The 22,335-nt window shown below is 42.3% G+C and overlaps 1 protein-coding gene across 1 annotated transcript in view; it reads left to right on the top strand.

Moving 5' to 3' along the window:
- Positions 1-9,527: 9,527 nt before the first annotated feature.
- sli (slit guidance ligand) overlaps positions 9,528-22,335 on the top strand; it is a 505,938-nt gene continuing 493,130 nt past the window's right edge. The window contains 1 exon segment of the mRNA XM_019052519.2: positions 9,528-9,975. Within this exon segment, the coding sequence (XP_018908064.2) occupies positions 9,758-9,975 (218 nt within the window). The 5' untranslated portion in view covers positions 9,528-9,757.

The raw sequence follows: 22,335 nt of genomic DNA, 5'->3' as shown, positions 1-22,335 counted from the left end.
TAAAGGGGCGTAATATGATATTTCCTGATAGGGCATCCCCCATGTGGAGAGGGGCTCAGAAAATTTTGACAAAGCAGCACAAGTTTACCCTATTTTCAGGTTCAAAGTTTATTAATCGTACAGAGTAAAAATTGCAAAATTAAACGTATTGAAGTAACCGTCAGACCTCTGAAATTAAAGAATACATAAAAATTAAAGCACCTACACGCATCCAAGCACCATTATTTCCAAAAGAACCGCGCCAGTGCTGCGGTTTACACTATAGCTTAAGACGTGGGTCTGCAAATCCATCCTAAAGAAGAATCAGACAAGAACCTGAAAAAAGAAGAAAGAGTGAGTATCAACACAGCCGAAGACAGGAAAAATTTATTCGGGCCTCTTATTTAACTTTTCTACCGAATCTAAGCGACACCTCATTGACAGCATATAGCAGAGCATTGAGAGCTCACGTTTCGTGTCATCGCGCCTTCAATTTTTCGGATGCAGCACGGACGTCCATCAAGTACGAATAGTTGTATCTCTGCGCCGTCGTTAATGCTCATCCTTTTCCTCGCTTTATTTCGATATTATTTATATGGATTGTGTTTGTTTGCGTTTATCTTATTCGTAATGGTGCTTCAAACTAGTAGCATAGTGCGGAGCGTTGCGAGTTTACGACTCACGCCATCGTCTTACATTTTTCATATGCAATGTGGACATTATGTATCTTGCGCGAATAGCTGTATCGCGTTTACACTTTAGATGTCTCTTATTTTTGGATTTCGGGATAAATTAAGGTTAAGTTTGCCCGAGATATGCTATGGTACGTCCAAATCAATAGTCTTTTGAAAAGGAAGAAATATAGGTCTTTCAAGCTGTCTATAAAGGGTGCGTATGTCTATAAAAATCGAACCGACTATCGCCTCTAAGGGAGTTACACATAGTGAATGAAGGAAGGGTATGATAAAGCGCCTGTACGTCAACTAAAAGGTGACAATTACACAAAAAAGTCTTTACGCTTCAGAAGGTAGTTCTTGAACCTCTGTTCGCCACTAGCATGCGTAAAAGCACCTTTCTTTACTCCTAACACTCTCTTCTTCCGTTTATTTAAGAAATTTGTCGCATATATTTTAGGTCGTAATTTTTTTTCTTTTCTTATTTTGCTATCTGTCATAGGAGGGGGGGGGGGCGTTTTCGGCGCGCCAAGGGGGCGTATCTGCCAATGGCAGATTGGCCTTATGGCCAGTCCGAGCCTGAGTGCGGCGTCTAAAATACATAATCGCTCGATGAAGTAGAGAGGAATTCGGGTTTTGCATAATCCTGCAGAAAGAACCCAAGAAGCATTTTTCAACGGAAACGTCGCGATATTTTGAAATAAACTCGTATAAAATTTACTCTCAGTATAAAGGGACACTAGTATAGACTACTCAAATTTCTCGCCGTTCAAGTTTGTAAAAGTCTCCGGAGCACGGACATTGGGCAAGCTCGGCTCCGGCTGGTGCAAGAGTCAGAACCCCTGCCCACTCGCGATACCGAATGAATCGTCGAGAAATTAATCCTATTTCCATATGGAAACAGCTCCGACTCGTCCGTGGCCGTGCATAAACGCCGCTCATTACTCGCACTCGTCTCAATAATCCCCCGATTGTCCGCCCCCCTCCCCCCTTGCGCTGGTTGGGACCCGTGGCGGCCCCCCGCGAGACGCAAGAATGCGAGGATTTAATTCTGCTGCGTGGATGCAGAATCCTGCGTGCCGGTTGCAGAGATGGACCCCGCGCAAACAAACGCAACGGACCCTCCACGAACGGTCCCGTTGATAAAAGCGTTAGGATTCCACGGATTCCCGATTTCGGTTCAATCATTTCGAGACATTTATTTTTGGCAAGTTTTTCTGCCGTGATCCGACATCCTTAGTGTACCTACTGCCGTGCTAAGGAAGAACTCCGTATGAGCCTTCAGACGTTGCCAAGTTTCCTTCAATAATAACCGTAAGTACTGTGAAAATAGAGACGTAGCATGTGTGAGGGATTTGCGATTTGACCAGGGCCAGATTAAGGGGGTGGCCACATGGGCCGGATTAAGGGGGTGGCCACATGGGTCGCAGCCCATGGCGGCAAAATTTAGGGGACGGCAAATTTTGCAATCTTTTTTAATGTATCAAAAGAAGAGAGAAAAAAAATCGGATTCAGAGATTAAATTACAAACGAGAAAAGGCGACAAAATCTCTCATTTCCTGAGAGTAAAAGTCTAGTAATTTCTAATTGTTTCGTCTTTCGGTGATACAAGAGACAACACCTTTAATTAGTCGAATTAAGAGAGAAACCAAACACGCAATTTGACATGGAACGGAGCGGCGCGGTGGTCGGCATGAAACACATAGTGCCTACAAGACTACATGAATACTTCACGCATTGCGTCAAACACACTGCGGTCAGCAGCAGTCGGCTTGAAACGCATAGCGCCTACAAGACTACATGAATACTTCACGCATCGCGCCAAACAGTGTCGTCATCAGCGGTCGGCGTGAAACGCAAAGCGCCTACAAGACTGCATGAATACCTCACGCATTGCGCCAACACAGTGCGGTCGGCGCGGCGGTGGAAGTTAAAATGTTTAACCACATTTAGGTATGTTTGTTCTTTCATAATTTTTTCGTTTTTTTTATAAATGGAAGGCCTTTTCCAAACAGGGATGGGTTTACGGAACTGAACTTTTGTTAGTGTTGAAAGGGCTTTTACAAAAGATGTGCCCAACACGAGGAAACGCGTGGGAGCGGAATAATACAGGCGGCCCATGGGCGGCTTGTAGGCGACAATTCAAACAGATTTGTTTTTCTTTCTTTTTGTGACTTCATGTGAAAATACAGATTTTTAGGGGGCAATTTCTGGGGGACACGTTGGCGCAGAGCCTTCATTTTTTAGGCGCCATGGCCGAATTTTTAGGCGCATTTGGCGCGTTGGCGCCTGTGAGTCTCGAACATTGGTGTTGGACCAATAATGGTGCCTACATGTCCCAACTCGCCGAACCCGATCTCGTGTCCACTCGTGGAGCTTCCTGCGAAAGCTCTGTCCACTTAAAGACGTAATCCGGAGAGTAATCCCCGAAACTATTTCTCAAGATCGCCGAGCCGGAAGACGAGGGGGGAGAAATGACCAATTACTTCCCTCTCGGATAAATCTCCTTTCACCGGGAGGAGAAAGTAAACAGTGTGACGAAATATTGCCGTTTTTAATTGCCCCCGCGCTCTCGTGCGTGCGCCCGGAGTGGCCTACCGAGCCGGGGGCTGTCAGATTGCCCCCCCCCCTCCCCTTCCCGAGGCGGAAAAAGCTCGCTGCTCTTGGCATCTTTTCAATTCTTAGGTTTCGGGTTGTAGGATGCCACGAGTATAGTTTCACACCATGGCCATACAACGGACGGTTCTTTGGTTTAAGGTGATTCGATGGACGCCATTTTTTTTGTCAGAACGGCATGCGATATATCGCATCCATTGGTTCCATTTTTTCAGCTACTCGTCATTTTTCTCCAATTTTGAGATCGCAATTCTGTTGTCAGGAGACGAAAGCACTCACTTATCAATATTTACAAAGAAATTCAACGTGATAAAGGCGTGGTTTTATTAGAGAGAAAATATCGCCTTCGAGTGCAGTTTCGATATCAGTATCGAATGCTATGTTTTCTCTTTAAAAAAATCACGCCTTTATTACGTTGAATTCGTTTGTAAAAATTGGTGAGTGCTTTAGTCTCCTGACAACAGAATTGCGATCTCAAAATTGGAGAAAAATGACGAGTAGCTGAAAAAATGGAACCAATAGATGCGATAGATCGCATGCCGTTTTGACACAAAATATGGCGTCCATCGAATCACCTTAATTATTGGCGAAACTTGGATTATTGTTTGCACACTGGAAAAAAGTCTCTACTATAGTCTCTACTATCTCTCTACTAAAAGTCTCTATACTACTCTTGTATGTATCTTTGTCTATAAATTTCAATAATTGGCTCGCTAGGCAAGTACTCTCTACGAAAGCTCTCTTCAGATCACTTGAACATTAATTTTCTACCTAGACTGGCAACGATCGCTCAATGAATCAGAAATATTGTCACGTAGATGGGCTCAATAACGGGGCGTGGACCAGTGGACGGGGAAGAGGAAGTGACGAAAGTGGCGAGAGAGAGAGGGCGAGAGACGCCCAGCAGAGTGAGAGAGACGCACGGCGGATAATCTGTCTGGGTCGGGGGCGGGGGTGGCCGCTTTCTTTGCTTTGTTCCGCGCGGCTCATGTTGATTTGGAGAAGATAGCCCACGTCGCGTCGCGACGCCGCCGGCCGCGAGGGAAGCTGCGCCCCTGTTGCCCATTCTTGCTGAGTTCAAAAATTAATTTTTGAGAAAATTAACTCACCTATACTCTGCCGTGATAGTGAAGAGAGCAGTACTGCCATGCTAAGGAAAAACGGCGTATGAACATTCGAATGTTGCCTTTACTCTCAGAAAATAATTATTCACTGGAAAAAAGTCGCTCGGATCAAGAGTCCAGACTCTTAATAAAATTGACAAGAAAAAATACTCTTGATTCAATCCAATTTTGCCTTGAATTGAATCACTGCAATCGAGCTGGTTTCCTTCTGTTAAATGGAACGCGTTATGCAGAAAGAAACCAAATCACATCCAGCTTCTGCCAAATTTAATTGGGCAATTTTATTTTTTACATGAAAACGGTTGTGCGGACTTTTGTGCAAAGATCAGTGAATTTGCTGCATAGTACGAAGTAGATTCCTCAGTATTTTCATAGGATCCGCACGAACGTTCTCTTGTAGAAAATTACATCGCCAAACTAAATTTGGCAACAGCTGATGTGGCTTGGTTCCTCTCTGCTAAACACGGTTCAAATGCGCTCGATCCATGTGATTTTGGACCTGCTGTCGGTTGTGTTGCCGAATACTGGATTTGAAGGCGCATTGGCTCTCGACGGTACTCATCCTGTATAATTCTTCCGATAGCTATCCTGAGAAAAATATTTGTGTTCTTGTGTTACTTTTGATTAAAAGGGAGTCGAACACAAACCAACTTGTGTTGACTTTGGTACAGTTTGCGGTGAATTTAGCGCAGAAAACAATGGAAGGACTGGGAACTGATTATTAGAATCGATAGACAAAGCACTAGACGAAAAGGACATAGGGAGTATGGAACGATTCTATTGCTTGAAATGGGTGGTTCTAATAGACTAGAGATTGATGGAGTAACTACAGGGTCTCTTGTGGGTTGCCGTTAGTCAGTCAACCTACCTCTTTTGTCCGTTGCAACCTCCTGTTTCTACCAATAGTTTCCCTTTTGTCCTCTTTGTCTATAGCTTTGTCGATAAATTTCAGTAGTCGGCCCGCTGGGAAGCTCTAGAGCAAGCAAAGGCTTGCGGGTTATGTTATTTTGTGTGTTGCACTGTTCTGCGGTGGAGCCGTGGAAAACATTTTGTATGTTTTGTGTTTCAGGCCAACCCGATGATGGTATTCTTGTAGGAAAAGTCTATCACGCAATTTGTTCCGAGTTAGCCCTCTTTCTCCCGTATTTCTCCTGGACTGAACGAGAATTTGTGCCATTCCGGAAAAATACGGATTTTCGAATTTTACGCTAAAACAGTTGCACTTACAGACAAAACGATAAGAAAGTGATTTGTTGGAAATTTAATCTCCAACATCTTAAATCCTATGCATTTTTGTCGTATTTGTCATTGTTGCCAAGTTATCGTCAAAAAACCTGGATTTTCCGCTAATTTTGACGTCAAAGTCAATCCGGGCGGCCTAAGCGTTGACGAAAAAATTCAGGAAAATTCAGGCTTTAGTTTTAGACCATTTCGCCACTTTTGTGCTATGTCCATTTTCGAAATGAAAAAAAAAAAAAACCCAAAAACGCTCCACCCTAGTGTTGCGCTGTTGCATCCCATATTAGCACAAAATGTCGGTTACTTTTTCTTACCGTGTCAGTGGCGTGGCGTGAATAATCGATTATCGACATCTCGCCATTTGAAGCTGTGGTAAAGAATCAATTACTAAGGTGTTCGCTGCGAACACCCTGATAATCGATCTTTTTTCATAGGTTTAAATGGCACCACAATCGATATATCGCAATTCACGCCACGCCACTGCCGTGTAGGCCGCGCTGAGATGAGATGGTGAGAATGACAACTCGACGGTGGTATTGTGAGATCGGGTGAGTCGGCCGATGATGCGATGGCAAGTCAAGCTGCGCTGGCATTGTGCGCTGTGCCCAGGTGCGGTAGTCAATCGGGATTCGGCAATCAGATAATCCGGCTGGATCTTTCAGCGGCACGTCGCTTTTCAGCCGGGCTCCGACCCCCTATCGCGCGCCGAGGGCCGAGCCGAGCCACCAACTTCCACCGAGCTTTTATTTCTCCGTTTTCCTTCCATGCGTCCTCCTTCCAAGGCCGACGAGACAAACCACTCAACTGCTGCTCAGAAATAGCCTAGTATGTATATATTTGTCTGCTAAAGCAGGCACGTAGCCACGAGGGCTTGGGGGGCTCAAGCCCCCTCTGAAAGCAAAAAAGGTGGGAACAAATGAAGAAAAGGGGAGACAGTAAATACAAAAAGGCGAGAGTTTGAACTTTCAAAATGCGTCGAAATAGATTTAATATTTCAAAAATTAGCTAGATGTGTTGAATGCAACAATTTGAAGGTATCGTTGGCTGAAAGTAAAAAAAGACACCTACGTAATTTTTCCGCAGAAATTGGTGGAAAATCTGCACCACGGAAGCCTCAGAATGCGTCCAAACAGAATTAAAATTTCAAAAATTTGCCGGGGGAGCCCCCTCGAACCCCCCTCTAAACTGACGGTTATTCCATACCCCCGAAGCATAACCGAAGCACCCCGATGAGGGCGGGGGGGGGGGGGGGAGAGAACCCTGCTCACCCGACCAAGTCACCCTCGAAACAAAATCCTGGCTACGTGCCTGTGCTGAATTTTCAATTTTACGGTTATTTTTAAAAAAATTCACGTAGATTGAGGTGGTGAATCTTTGGGGTCGAATGAAAATCACCATCTAGAGATAAAAGGTTCGTTGCAAATCTTTCTTAAAGAAAAAAGAAGAATGGGCCAGTTGCGCTGATAACAGAATTGTGTTTTGATGCTTAATTCCTGTAGATTAGCTAAAAATAAGAAAATCTTCCCCAACATCAACTTTCTATGTTGAATATCAACCGAGATATCGTCCTTTGAAAAGGCGCGTTTTTGACGTCATCCACCGCGGTGGTGCATAACATGGTAAGAACTATACCGCTGTGGATAACTTCATAAATCGAGTTTTTCAAGGCGCGATACCTCGGCTAATATTCAACGTAAAAAGTTGCTGTTTGGACAGATCTTATCACTTTTAGTTGATCTGCAAGAATAAAGCAACAAAACACGATTTTGTGACCAGCGCAACTGAACCGTTGTCGTAGGAGTTACGTACTAGGAAGTGCCGATTTCGGCCGATTTTGAGTGCAAAAGCCCTACTTTGCGGCGTTCGGAAACGGTAAATCGCATACACGGAGAAAAAAACTTTGTGCATGGGACCCGAAGTTGAGGTCATATGGATCTCTGAAGTTTTCGGATCACGCATCCAAAAACTTGAGGTCCAACTGCCGAAGTTCGGGTCAAACACCTGAAGTATCTCGGTATGTACTGAGTACTTCAGGTGTGTGACCCGAACCCTTCGGTATGTACCTAAGTACTTCAGATGTCTGACCCAAACTTCGGCAGTTGGACCTCAAGTGTTCGGATGCGTGATCCGAAAACTTCAGAGGTCCATATGACCTCAAATTCGGGTCCCATGCACGAAGTTTTTTTCTCCGTGTAGAAATAGTGCATTCGACTCACTTGTAAGAAAATTTCAATAGCTTTCATTTCGCCAAGAGGTATTGTGACGTAAAAGTGACTTCCTTGCCGAATATTAGACGAAAAACCGAGAAAAATAGCGACTTCAGGCCAAAAAATTTAAGATGAAGGCAATAGATACGTACCTTAGAAATGGTGCAAAGTGAACCCTAATTTTAGGACCCCACAACACACATAATATAAAACAATTTCCGGAATTTAATTTAATATTCATTACATTTGTGCCTGACCTAATAACTTTCCATCTCTGCATGTGATTACGTCTATCACTAGGTATCCTCAAATTTCTTTTTTTGGATCATCACACACTGAAAAAAAAGTAGCTTAGATCAAGCATGATATTTCTTGAATTTGCCGCCAAGAATTTTTTTTTATCTTGTTTTAAGCTGACTTTTTCTTGATACAAGAAAAATAATGCTTATTGCGCTAAGCAAAAAAGTAGCTTATATTTAACAGCAAAATTTTTGATTTAAGAAGAAATACTTCTTGGCGGCAAAATTTTTTTTTTTTTTTTCAGTGCAGATTTCCACGAGTATACACAAGTTTTCTAGCCGGCATTTTATCGTTATCACACCACACTACTAGAAAGATGGCGATTTTTGATCGATTTTTTGAAAAATCAATTTCTTGCGCCCAATCCACCAAATCGGATCGATTTAGAATGAGACTCGATGTTCCAAGCCGGAACCGACTTGTTGAAAAAAATCGTAATTACCCACGTTTAAGTGTCGCACAAGGCGTGGTCTCTATCATAGACTAAAGATAGGCTAAAGTGACTAACGTCTATTTCGACGGTGAAACCACCAGACTAACTATCTCGTTTGCGATGTTTAAAAATCGCCGCTCCCCTTTTATTTTTTGATAGAGGACAAGCCATCATCATCAATCCTATCATTCCTTGAAATTCTCTTAGATTCCTCTTAGCATAGAGAAGAAAACCCACGGAAGTTTCAAGGAATTGACGCTGAGTAGTATTTCATTCAAAAAATGTGATATGACAGGAAGTTTACAACGTCGCAAACCGAAGTAAGTGGTCTGGTAGTTTCACCGTCGATTTCCTCCATGCTGCCGTGCTAGGGAAGAACAACGTATGAACCTTCAGACGTTGCTAAATTCCCTTCAATAAAACCTTAATTTAGTTAGAAAATCGTGAACTTTTCTCTTCAATATTTTTCAGACAATTTTGTGCGCAATTTCGTTTAAAATGTCTGAACATTTCAAGGAAAAATACGCATAATCGTTCTCAAAAACACATGTTTTATCCGGGGCAATTTGGCAACTCTCGAATGTTCATACGGCGTTTATCCTTAGCACGGCAGTACATCGGCAGTATGGCGCTGTGATACCTGAACGTTATCTCAAGTTCAGGTTTAGTAGTGGTTGGCTTTTGGCGCCGTACTGGAGTTTTCAAAGGTTTCAAAATCAATTCGTTCTGAAATGGATTTTATTAGTCCAATTATAAAATCAAATCGATTTCCCAAAATCGATTTATGTATTCGAAAAAATCGCCACCCCTAACGCGCTAACGCTGCCCGCTGCACCTAAAGGGACTCGGACTCAAGCTGCACCTCTCACCCGCTACCGCCACCTAGCGTCTCCGCCGCGAAGCGCACTGCACTCAACCGGCAGATAGCCGAGATAGCTCTCGCCGCAGCCGCCGCGTCTCGTAACTTCAGTTGCGTGAGACTGTCCTGGCCGCAGGACGCACGTTCGTTTCGACTCCGTACCCCGGTGCATTTCGCGTCGTCTCTAACCTCCAAAACCCCCCGAACTTTCGCAGTAGTGTGGTGTCGTGTCCCCGAAAGATGTAGTGGCTTTCCCAATCGGCTTTCACGTGTGTTTCCTCTCTGTGTTTCTGATGTTTCCCCGTGTCTCTGCGTGACTCTGCGCGATGTGTGCGCGAGTGGTGTTGTTGTGTTTGTGTTTGGGCTGGGGGGCTTCGGCCTCAGGTCACGCGCTTTTGGAGCCCAACGCGGTGAGCAAGGGTGGATTTTTTACCGAGCTTACCGTTTGTCCCTGGTCCTGCACCTGTACCGGACTTGCGATCGACTGCTCCCATCGGGGACTCACCCAGATCCCGAAGAACATCCCGTCGACTGCTGAAAAATTGTAAGTTCGCCCGTCAACTTTAAGAAACCCATTTTGCATGTAATATTTCCTGTTGTCGTCATGCATCGTAAATATTTGGATAACCTCAACTATCATCCAAATCATCTTGCAGTAAACTTGTTAGACACCTCTACGAACACTTATCGCCTCGCTAGGAGGAATGTGATGGATCTCCAATCTCTCATGTAAACAATCAGCTTTTCAGCAACATCTGAACTTTCGCGCTTCCGTTCGTGAGTGTAATACCTACGTCTTTCGGGTAGTGCAAACGTGCATTGCGCAGTGTTACTAACCCCTTTACACAGTGCATTCTCTCATTGAACAGTTGGTAATAGCCCAAATCACCGAGGCTGATTCCTTCTATTAACAAGAAAGAAGGAAAAAAAACTAATAAAAAGTTCGACGTGCGCTGTAAGTGCACATATTTTATTTATTGTTATACGACCACTCTTATCAACCTAAATCCTGCGCCGAAAATGCGTTGCCAGAGTCTACCCACGCAGGCCGAGGGCGAGGATGCCGGAAAAAAACACGTTTTTTAACCTAATTTAGCAACACTGGAGTGGGTTCTCTCATTTCTAACCAATATATTGCAACCTTGAGCTTGCATAGATGCATTCAGAATCATTGTTGCGCTTGAACAGAATTTTTAAGAAAAGAAAATACGAAGATCGACTGGGAGGGATAATAATTTTTTTAACAGGAGTGTGACTGTGAAGTCTCTGTCCAAAATTTAGCTTATTTTTGTGAATCAATAGTAAAATCGGTGGAGTTTTCAGTTGACAATGGTTACCCAACAGTTCTTTTAAACGTAAAACTTGCGGAGGAAAATTTTGCGATGTTGAGATGTACTTAGTTACGTTCTTTTGTCTTGGAATGCACGAGTTAAGAGTTGGTTGCGTCGTTTGCACCCCGATTCTCTTGAATGTTCACATTGTATTATGCGAATGCAACTGAAAGGAATTTTGTATAGTACCTAACTTAGAGTAAAAACAGTTCTCTAGGTAGGTTGTTTCTTGCTGCGCTCTAAAAAATACTTGTCACGTCGAAGACGTGGCAGATTACGCCAAGTAGGTGTCTATATAAAAATAAAATGTGTAAAAAAAAATGTAAAAACAATTATAAATGTAAACCTTTTGTCACGAGAAGTGCCGACTCGCTAACAATGAGAACTTCGCGTCTTAGTTTGAAAACGAATAATAGGGAAACATGCATCATGCATAAATGTAGGTACGTATTTATTTTCCTTTCATTTTTTTAACATTATTTCTTATTTTAGGAAGATAAATTGAAGGATAGCGCCAATCTATCTTGGTCCGAAAATTTCCCAACGTCTTCAAAGCCTTCACTGAAAAAAAAATCTCTGTGTATTTACTAAGAAAAGGGTAAAATTACCAAGAATTCAGAGTTCTATTTGATCCCAGTTTTTCTTGGTAAAATTACCATTTATGGAATTGGTAATTTTACCGAGAATCTCGGTAAAATTATTGAACTTTCTCGGTAATTTTACTGGACCTTGGTAAAAACGTCAATATTTTTTATCGACTGTGGTAGAATTATCATCATTAATATAAACTTCGAAGGATTCTGCCTTTTTCTATTTCACTCGAGGGGAAGTGTCCCCTCCCGGACTCTCTTCCCCACCCGGTGACTGACGCTGCGCTGTGCTGAACGGTTCAGCCTGAACCTTTCCCCTACGTCTGACCGTTCCCCACTCCTCTGTCAATCGAACCATATGCCACCGCTTACGTATTGTCGCTCGCCCACCCAGGTACCTAGCGGCCAGCGGTCAGTTGATGATAAATCTCGCTCATGCTCCTATGCAGCTACGCATTGATTACGCCAGCTAATTACTTTCTAATAATTAGAATTTCTTCGATAATAGTTTTCTTTATTTATTCGACTGTATTTTTTTCTCTGTTCTACTGTGATTTCCTTGGTTCTCTACTGTGTTTTTCCTAAATCTCTGAGTCAGAAATCTGAAGCACTTCGGTATGCACCGAGTACTTCAGATGTGTGACCTGAAATCTTCGGTATATACCGAACTACTTCAATTGTCTGACCCGAACTTCGGCAGATGGACCTTAACTTTTCGGATGCGTGATCCGAAAACTTCAGAGATCCATATGATCTCAGCTTCGGGTTCCATGCACAAATTTTTTTCTCCGTGTTTCCTTTTAGGGGACGCAACTAAAATTTCAGTAAATTTTTTTCAGAAAAGTAAAGAAAGAAAAAAAAAAAAAAAGTGGCTAACGATGGTTCCTCACCTTCACGTGGTGTTGGCTGTTTTTACTAAGTGGGAACCGTCCATTTTAAGATATAGTCTATTTCTTGCCCTGCCATTATTATTCTACAAGTTAATTGTGGAGTGAGAATTTCATAATGTTTTCTATGAAATCTTCAAAATATAGTGATAAAAAATTTGCAACTACTACAAAATCGGCTCGCGAAGCGAGCCGAATGTCACTCGCGTAGCGAGTGACCGGGGGTCCAGGGGGCGTAGCCCCCGGCTAGGCGTGACGGGCGCGCGAAGCGCGCCCAGAACGGCTAGTACCGAGATAAAATGGCAAAGTTACCGGGAAGTGATTACCAATAAAAGTGGTATTCTTACCTGAAAAAAACAGTTAAAATACCGGTTTTTAGGTAAGCTTGCCAGTCTTTCTTGGTAACACAACCAATAACTGGTAAAAAAAGTGAGATGGTGAAAGTACCAATGGACCTTTGTAAAAACGCCGAGAATTTTTTTTCAGTGTCATATTTTACTATTGTAACATCGAAAATGCTCATGCTCCTGGTTACGGGGCTCTTTTTGGAAGTTGAGTAACACGCGCTAAAAACATTTCCCTCCGCCGAAAATTCGCGGTTGAATTTGGTTATTTTCGTTTCCCGAAATAATTTCATTCCGCGAAGCCCCGCATGTTTTGAAACAAGCAATTCAACTTACTTGCGATGACGAAAGTTTACTCATTGCCAGGAAGAATATTTAGTTTACAGAACCATAGACACGTCAAAATCGCTCAACTCTTGGCAAAGAGGCTGGAAAAAATTCGGCCACTTGATGACGCAGCCTTTTAATTTTGTTGCTCAAGCGTTTTTTTTAAATTGTTGCGGGGGAACCGCTTTGAAGCTCTGGAGACCCATCGGTCACGTCCACGTAATAAAAGAACACTGAAAAAAAAAACACATTTGATGTAGAGTCCAGACTCTTAAAAACATCGTCAAGAAAAAATTATCTTGATTCAATCGGATTTTTCCTTAAATCAAGAACCAAGCCTCTTAATTTGAGCGGATTTCCTTTTGATTGAAGCAAAAATCTGAATGATTCAAGTGTATTTTTTCTTGTCAATGTTTTCAAGAGTCTGGATTCTACATCCAATGTGTTTTTTTTTCCAGGGAAGTAAACGTATTTATGCTAAAAGGAACTATCCTCCACGCAAACCCTATGCACATAGTTCCTTTTAGCATAAATACGTCCAGTCATATTATGCCGGCAGCTTGGAATGATTAATCGGCACGTTGCATCATCAATGGAAAATCAAAGATTGCAGAATTTGGTAATCGCACACCCTCGGATGAACAGCGGAAACCGACCCATTCAGGAAGAGGCCGCACGGCCAGCGCATGAATGGATGGAATACGATCGCCAGAGAAATTGAATCAGTGAGTTCCAAAACACACCAACTCGGGTTTTTTGAATCAGTGAAATTTTCATTCATAAATGCCAAAGATTTCCTTTGTTACTAAATGTGAAATTTGCGGGAGAAAATTTGGCAACATTGAGATGGAGTTACGATCTATAGTTAGGGAAATTACGAAATCTGCCGCGCTAAGGAAGAACGCCGTATGAACAGGCCCGCCACATCCCATCTCGGGCCCTGGTACCAATTTTCTGGCCCGGGCCCCTAGCACAGGGGGGGGGGGGGGTGTCCGGGGGGCCTCCCCTGGGAAATTTTGGAAATTTTAAATCTATTTGGACGCATTATGAAACTCTTATGATGGAGATTTTCCATCAATTTCTGCAGAATAATTACGCCTTTTTGTTTACTTTCAGCACCAAAAACTTTCGAATTGTTGCATTCAAAACATCTATAAATTTTTTTTTGAGGGGGCAGATGATAATTTTCAATTCTATGGGGAGCCGGGCCCCCCTGGACTCCCCTTTCGTACGTCTATGGCAAGGGAGTTAAGCCATTGAAGTCGAGGATGCTCAGAAAGGAGCCTCTTAGCATCCGACAACGGAAGAAAATGAAACACAGTTACTAAAAATATCATTCTACATATACTCAAAATCTTGAAAATCTCTAAAAAAGTAAGAAAAATTTTATAGTGCCCTAGCATGTTTTTGAAACTTTATTCACCTTTTGCGGAATTTTTAGGGTAATTTTTTCACTTTTCCCTACGAGACAAGGGTTACACATGAATTCGTAGTGGTTTGTCACCTGCGTCACGGGCCCCTCCAGGGCCCGGGCCCCGGTACCAAGGACCCAGTATCCCCCCCCCCCCCCCTTGTGGCGGGCCTGCGTATGAACATTCGAGAGTTGCCCAATTTCTTAGGATGAAATTTTTATTTTTGAGGAAAATTATGAATATTTTTCCTTGCAATTTTCAGACACTTTAAATAAAATTATGAACAATATTATCTGAGAAATGTGCAGAAAAATATTCAGATTGTCCTGAAAATTAGTGATTTGCCAGAGGAAATTTGAATCAGTGAGTTCGAAAACACACCAACTCGGGTTTTTTTCGATTTTCACTTTTCTACGGTTTAGTACCTAACACTTGTGGGTAGAAGCATCTGCACGCAAAAGGAAATTTCAAAGTTGCAATCGGAAGTGCTCGAAACAGCGACGGGAAAAGGGAAAAATCGAAGTATTTCATGGGAAATACCAATTTTTGGCCATTTCAAGGGATACGGGTGACCATCCGATTTTGCGGTTTTCTTTTTTCGGTTCATTATACCTTGTACCAACAAGTCATATAAATAAATATTCAAGCGTTATTTATGTCGAAAAATATACATTTTTCAGGGCGGACTAAGAAAAATCGGTAGGTATCTGAAAGTCGGTGAGAACGAAAACACACCAACTCGGATATTTTTAAACGCTTAATTCTCTGTCATCAAACATGGTGTATCGATTTCAACTTGATGCTTTACGAAGTCTCTAAGTACTTGTCCTTTGGCACCAAAAAGGTTTTTCTTAAACTAACTTCTTCGCCCGCTGCGCAGTTTTAGGTGTTTCCTGAGCAATTTTTTTCTTCGGAGTTGGTGTGTTTTCGAACTCACTGATTCATTTGTGTCCTCGCAACGAGAACTCATCGCAGAGGATATTCATCGGACGTTTCTGGTTCCTGCCAATCCAAACGGCAATGTGTATGTATGCTCACCAAGAGTATGTTCTGCACTTAAATTAGATACCGGTGAGCGATAAAGTAATCTCCTCTTTAGACCAACACCAGAACCACTCAATCATTCTTTGATTGGATATTTTTAGCGCACTCAAAGCGTTTTTAATTCTAATTCGTCCTAAAAAGAGAACCGCAACAAACTCCGAACCAACCATCAATTAACTCCTAAGTGCACCTCTGCGCTTGGTGCAGTCAAATGCGTCTCTTTGAGACCGCGGGAAAAAAAAAATAGTGCGAGAGCTGTATTGCCATTCTAAGGGAAAACAGCGGATGGTTGTTCCGAACGTTGCCAAAAGCCTTCCGATACATAAATATTTATTTTTGAGAGCAATGTATTATCAGATTCTTCCTCCTACATCTGCATGCTAAGTAAAAACACCGTATAAGCATTCGAATGTTGCCAAATTTCTCCCTTGAAATATTATTTTTAATGAAGGTTATGGATATTTTTCTTTGACATTTTCAGACTTTCAGATCGAATTACAGACGGAATCCTCTGAAAAATCGGGGATGATATATTAACAAATTTCCCTGAAGATTCGTGATTTGTTGAAGGGAATTTGGCATGACCTGATGGCTCATATAGCGTTCTTACTTAGCACGACCGTAGTGGCAAACGCAATTCCCCGAAGCACTTGAGTAAAAAAAATTCACTCTTTTTTTTTTAGGAAATTCGTATTTAATTAGAGGAAATCTGGCAACTTTTGGATAATCATACAATGTTTTTCTTCAGCACTGCTTTATGGGCTGATTCGGAAACCTGTCTGATGGACTTATCAGCAAGCAGCATTGCGGTAAAAGCGATTTCAATTACGGCGCCGACAGGGTGCATTGGAAGCGCTCCTCCCAAGATGCCTTTTTGTTTGCTTACCTATAACCTACGTCATGCAATCACGATTAGCTCAGCCAGACTTCAGCCATGCTAAGGATAAATACCGCACATGAGTATATAAGACTAAAGAGTTGCCCAATCGCTTTATATGAAATACCTAATTTCTCGAAACTGAAGATTTCACGTTTCCCCCTAATTTGTCACAGAATTTTATCCAAGCCCAAAAGAAAAAAAGCGCGCTGAATGTAAAAATTTTGAGCATGTAACCAGCTCAAGTTATCAATAACCCTCTATGGCACGGTGTCCCTTATTCGTGACAACGAGTTTTTTTTGGAGTTTTTGTGAATTACGCTATTTTTCTGAGGCATGATGTTGCAAATTTTTCTTACCTAATTGTTTCTTTTTTTCAAAACTGATCACCAAAATTTGAAATTTTGAAGGAAAACTTGGGGACTCCTCGTTTTCACAAAAGCTACAGCATATTTTTGTGTCTTCCAGCATCTTGGACCCAAAATTAATTCCTGCCATGGAGGGTTTACGGTTTGATGCAATACTTCAGTACTGCCGTGCCTAATGAGGAAAAACGCCGCATGAACCTCCTGGCGTTGCCAAATTTCCGTTGGTAAATCACGAATTCTCGGGAAAATTTGCATAAATTTTGCTTCCAATTTTTCAGGCAATTTTGTTCGCATTTTCACCTGCAGTTTTTGACAATTTATCGGAAAAATATTCATAACTTTACTGAAAAATTGACATTTTACCGTAGGAAATTTGGCAGCTCTCGAATGTTCGTACGACGTTTTTCCTCCACTTGGAGTGGAGAAGTTTCTCATCCCTGTTTTTACCTCTTCCCATATGATTCGATTTTTTACAAAAAGGAATTCGAGGGGGGGACAGAAAAGCACGCTGAATTTCGAAATTTCGAGTATGTAACCAACTCGATGCATGGTTGACGGTGTTGGTGCATTCTGCCGTGCTAAGGAAAAACGCCGTATGGACATTCGAGAGTTGCCAAATTTTTTCTTAGAAAATAGTTATTTTTGAAGGAGCTTATGAATATTTTTCCTTGATATTTTCAGGGCCTTTAGGTGATATTGCCAACAAAATTATCTGAAAAATTAGAGGAAAAATATCTACGAATTTTCCCAAAAATTCGTGATTTACCGAAGGAAATGTGGCAACGCCTGAAGGTTTATACGGCATTTTTCCTTAGCATGGCAGCATTTAGCTACCTCTCGAAAGACAATGATGGCGTCTCCGAGGTGAGAACCACTGATCCGACGATCCGACGGGGTCATTAAAAAACCGAGCTGACCGCAAGAGCCAACTCCGGGCTCCGGCGCACAGTGGGTCCAGAAATTAGCGATGTCGGGCACGAAATTTTTGACTCAAACTGCGAATTTTGTTGTTTAATTCGTCACATTTTAAATTTTAAGGGGTGGTTCTGGAGGCAAATTTCACAAGGAAACCAACGAAACCACTCTCAGAACCTCAGACTTTTGTATAAACGGAGTTATAAGCTTTTAAAATTTCCAAAAATTGTCCGACCTCTCCTAATTGGAGATATTGCATGTGTGAGGGATTTGCGATTAAACAATTGATTCTCGCGAGAAACACGATGGTGCCACTGGTTTTCTCTGAAATCAACTCCCAAGCTCAAAAAAAGCTTTCAAGTTGAGGTCAAAATGGAGGGGATATCCCACGCCATCCTGAGAGTCCACCTCTACATCAAGACAAACTCTCCATGTAAAGATATGAAGCAAATGCATCGACAGGGCTGCCACTTTATTTGGGGACTCTAAGACTGAAAACACGGCAGCCCTGTCAATGTATTTGCTCCCTATCTTTGCATGGAGAGTTTGTCTTGATGTAGAGGTGGACTCTCAGGATAGCGTGGGATATCCCCTCCATTTTGGCCTCAACTTGAGAGCTGTTTTTGAGCTTGGGAGTTGATTTCAGAGAAAACCAGTGGCACCATCGTGTTTCTCGCGAACTTTTACCTAAGAATCATCAGTCAAATCGCAAATTCCTCACACATGCAACATCTCCAAGCTCGACCCACTGTGCGGCGTCAAAGACAGTCACCGGGAGGAAATTACATTCCTCGACTCGCAGTCGTATCCCATCCACCAAAAGCCAGATTTCTTTCCCCCTTAATTGAATCGAGGTATGCGAAAACGTCCGATGTCCATTTTTTTGGATTTTGAGTTTTTTGGCTTAACGTCATCTTCGAGGGTAGGCGCATCTATGTGTAGACGGATTTGACCTGTTTTTTGTTTTTTCGCCCCCATTTAGGGGGTCGAACCTCAAAAGTATGCGAAAACGTCCGATGTCCATTTACGAGGGTCATCCAATGAGGTTCCCTACCTCTTATCTTCCAAACGGAAAGAGATAAATCAAATCGGTAAAAAAGTTCTTATAAGGCATACTCTAAGCTTTAAAAGAAGCTCAAGTTTTTGAAAATTGGTCGAGGGGTTCGCGAGGAAACTTAATTTTACTGCGACAACTTCCTGTCGCCGCGCGCCCACCTTCGGAGTCTGGATGCGCGGAGAGTCGATTATTTCAGACTTGGGTTTTCGCCGCTAAGCATCATATCAAAAAGAAATTTGAAGGTTTTTATTGAGTAGACCTTACCTTACTTTTTGACGAAGTCCCTGCCTCTGTTTTGACATTTCTGGTGTAAATATTGCAGCTTCTTGATGCCTTCCGCGTAGAGGCTGGCTCTTGTCTTGGCACCGGAATCCGTCATTGACAGCGCTCTGTACTTCCGAATCATTCGGATTCCGCTTTCCACCGAGGAAGTTTTTCAGCTCAGTGAACAGACGAAAGTCACATGAGGCTGAATCGCAGGAGTACGGAAGATGGAGGGAAATTTTCTTATGCAAAGCAACTGATTCGGAAGTGTAGAGGGCTTGTCAATGACTGGTTTAGGTGCCAAGACAAGAGCCAGCTTCTACGCGGAAGGCATCAAGAAGCTGCAATATTGATACCAGAAATGTCAAAACAGAGGCAGGGACTTCGTCAAAAAGTAAGGTAAGGTCTACTCAATAAAAACCTTCAAATTTCTTTTTGATATGATGCTTAGCGGCGAAAACCCAAGTCTGAAATAATCGACTCTCCGCGCATCCAGACTCCGAAGGTGGGCGCGCGGCGACAGGAAGTTGTCGCAGTAAAATTAAGTTTCCTCGCGAACCCCTCGACCAATTTTCAAAAACTTGAGCTTCTTTTAAAGCTTAGAGTATGCCTTATAAGAACTTTTTTACCGATTTGATTTATCTCTTTCCGTTTGGAAGATAAGAGGTAGGGAACCTCATTGGATGACCCTCGTACTTTTTTCCACTCCATTATTTTTACTTCCAACCCTCCCTCCCCCCTCGAAATCGACAAAATTGGGATCTGAAGTGTCTTAATTTTCCAAAAGTTTCCAAGAGAGATCCGTCGGACTCACCTAGTCCCTGGGGATTCCATACCTCCCCCCCCCCCCAACACAGACACACACACCCCCTCACACAGATATTCCATCGCCTCTTACGTGTCGCGGCTGCGCGGGCCTTAAATTCATAACCGCCACTGCATGCATAAATACTTACACCTACCTAAATACAACATATCGACGGTGTAAGTGCGTAACCATTTATCTCGTTTGCGATGTCTCAAAATTTCCGCTGTTATTTTATTTATTGAATTAAAGGAGAACATATCCACAAACTCTGTCTTCAAATCAACGGCTTTGACGATAATAGCCGTAAAACGAGAGAATAACCTATTTTTGACCGTTTTTTTATCGGGGGGGGGGGGGGGCTTGGAGGGGTCCCCATGATTGTTCGAGGGGACAGTTTTGGATTCTCGTTAAGGTCCCCCTATAGATGAGAAATTAAATGAGAAAAAAAGTTCTGCTCCCAAAGCATGCGATGGTAGCCGAAAAACGAGAGAAAATAACCGATTTTTGACAGTTGTTTCGATTATGGAGGGGTTTTCGGGGGGGGTCCCCATGATTGTTCGAGGGGGCAAATTTGGATTCTCGTTAAGAACTCCCTATAGATGAGAAATTATATGAGAAAAAAATTTCTGCTCTCAAAACGTGCGCTAGTAGCAGAACAACGAAAGAAAATAACGAATTTCTGACTGTTTTTTTGATGTTGGGGGTTTTCGGGGGGGTTCCCATGATTTGTCGAGGGGGCAAATTTGGATTCTCGTTCAGGACCCTCTGAAGATGAATAATTTCACCCTACTTTATATAATTCTAATCGATTTCATGCATTCTAGGCAATCCTGAACACATATCTTGAGGGGCAATCTCAAAGTATGCGAAAACGTCCGATGTCCATTATTTTTCTTCTTCCGCCGTCACGTAACTTTCACTGAAGCCTCGAAGAAAAGAGAAATATTTTTTTTTGTGTTACTGGAGGTCTGACATTATGTTTTACTCTAGTTTAAAGGTTTTTGGAGGGGTCAAAAATAATGGTTTTTGGGCAGATTTTTGCAAAGTATGCGAAAACGTCCGATGTCCAAAGCCCTTTTTTTACAATTACTCAGCACTGAATGGGAGTTGGAATGGGACACAGTTGTGTGCCTTTTCTATAACCCTTTACTAAGAAACACATGCCTTGATTTTCTTCAAAACGCCGATTCTAAAGGCCTCCACAGTTTTTTGCGGTTTACCAAGAGTTGATTTTTTGGACATCGGACGTTTTCGCATACTTCGATTCAATTGTTTTCTCCGGACCAGGATCGGTTTCCCCGAGCTCACCGGATCGGTAGCCGTGTTTTCTGAGTGTCGACTAACTCCTCCGGGAGATGAGCACTCCCCCTCCTTGCCCCCCAGGTGACCGCAGATGGGGGTCGAAGCTTTGGCTTCGCTTATTGGACTTTACGCTTGGCTGTTCGCAGTGCTACGAAGTGGAGAGTTTCTATAGGGAGGGTAAGAATAATGAGTCTCAAGGCAGGGTGACAACATGAAGAAAAATTGCTAGGGATTAGCCCCTAAATGGACCACTAGACAAGGTACGAATTTCAGCATTCTGATACATGTTTCTTCTCAAAAATTTCACGTAGAACACGATGCGCACAACAAAAATTACCGAAATTAGCTCCTTTACGAAGATATTTAATGATTCTTGATGCGTGAATTCAAAACACCCGCTCATGAAAACTCAATGCTCTCCGTGGTTCACATCGCGCGATAAACGTTATCATGACAGACTCTGCGATGTAAAAATCTGGCAACCTCAATCTTGAAGCTTTGGCTCAGCTATAACAAATTGCTAATAGTTTGAACAACACATGGTGGGAAATGAGCATTGCTCGATAGAGAAGCTTGCTGAAACCGTTGTAGTGCGCGATTTGACTCACATAGAGCTTTGAGTTTCTTGTGAGCGGGCAGTTCAAATTCCTCGTAACAAATGTGAAATACAAACGTAAATATCTTCATTAGGAGTTAGTTTCAGTAATTTTCGTTGCTCGAATCGTGTTCTACGTAAAATTCTGGTCAAGAAACATGTATAAAAATGCTTAAATTCGTGCCTTGTCTAGTGGTCCATTGTGATACTACTCCAATATTTTGGACGATATTGGCTTTTCCAATTAATTTTTGAAGTTCCGCAACTAACGTTGGCGCAGAATCGTCAATTTTTTTTTCTACTTCTAATACCTACCACAATCCTGCGCTTCCACCTATTTGGGTTAGTAACCTAATTTATTTGGATACTACCGTAATTAATTGGAAATGACCAAGTTGAGACTGTTACTAACTGAAATGTACTCAGATACGCTCTTTCGTTTGGAAAAAGACGAAATGCCAAGTTTTCACGCCCATTATACAACCCTTCAAAAACCGTCAGTAAATGACTGTTCTGGGAATTTTTAATTTTGAAAAACGACGTCAGAAATATAGAAAGCTGCGATCTGCGAACGAGGACTTTTTTCCAACTAAATAGTAATGTAGATGGATCTATTTCGCCTGAATAAGTTACTTTCGCACATTGTACTTTACCGCCAGCTCTGGGGAGAAAATTACTCATGAATAATATTCACCGCTCCGTCTCCTCCCACGGAGGTAAACCAGTGTTGGCGAATGGCTTGAAAACGAAATTTCCCATCAAGTGTGAAAATGTATTCAAGAA

Source organism: Bemisia tabaci, chromosome 10, assembly GCF_918797505.1.
Source record: "Bemisia tabaci chromosome 10, PGI_BMITA_v3".
Lineage (NCBI taxonomy): Eukaryota > Metazoa > Arthropoda > Insecta > Hemiptera > Aleyrodidae > Bemisia > Bemisia tabaci.
The sequence above is the reverse complement of the archived record's forward strand: the minus strand, read 5'-3'. Positions and strand labels throughout refer to the sequence as shown.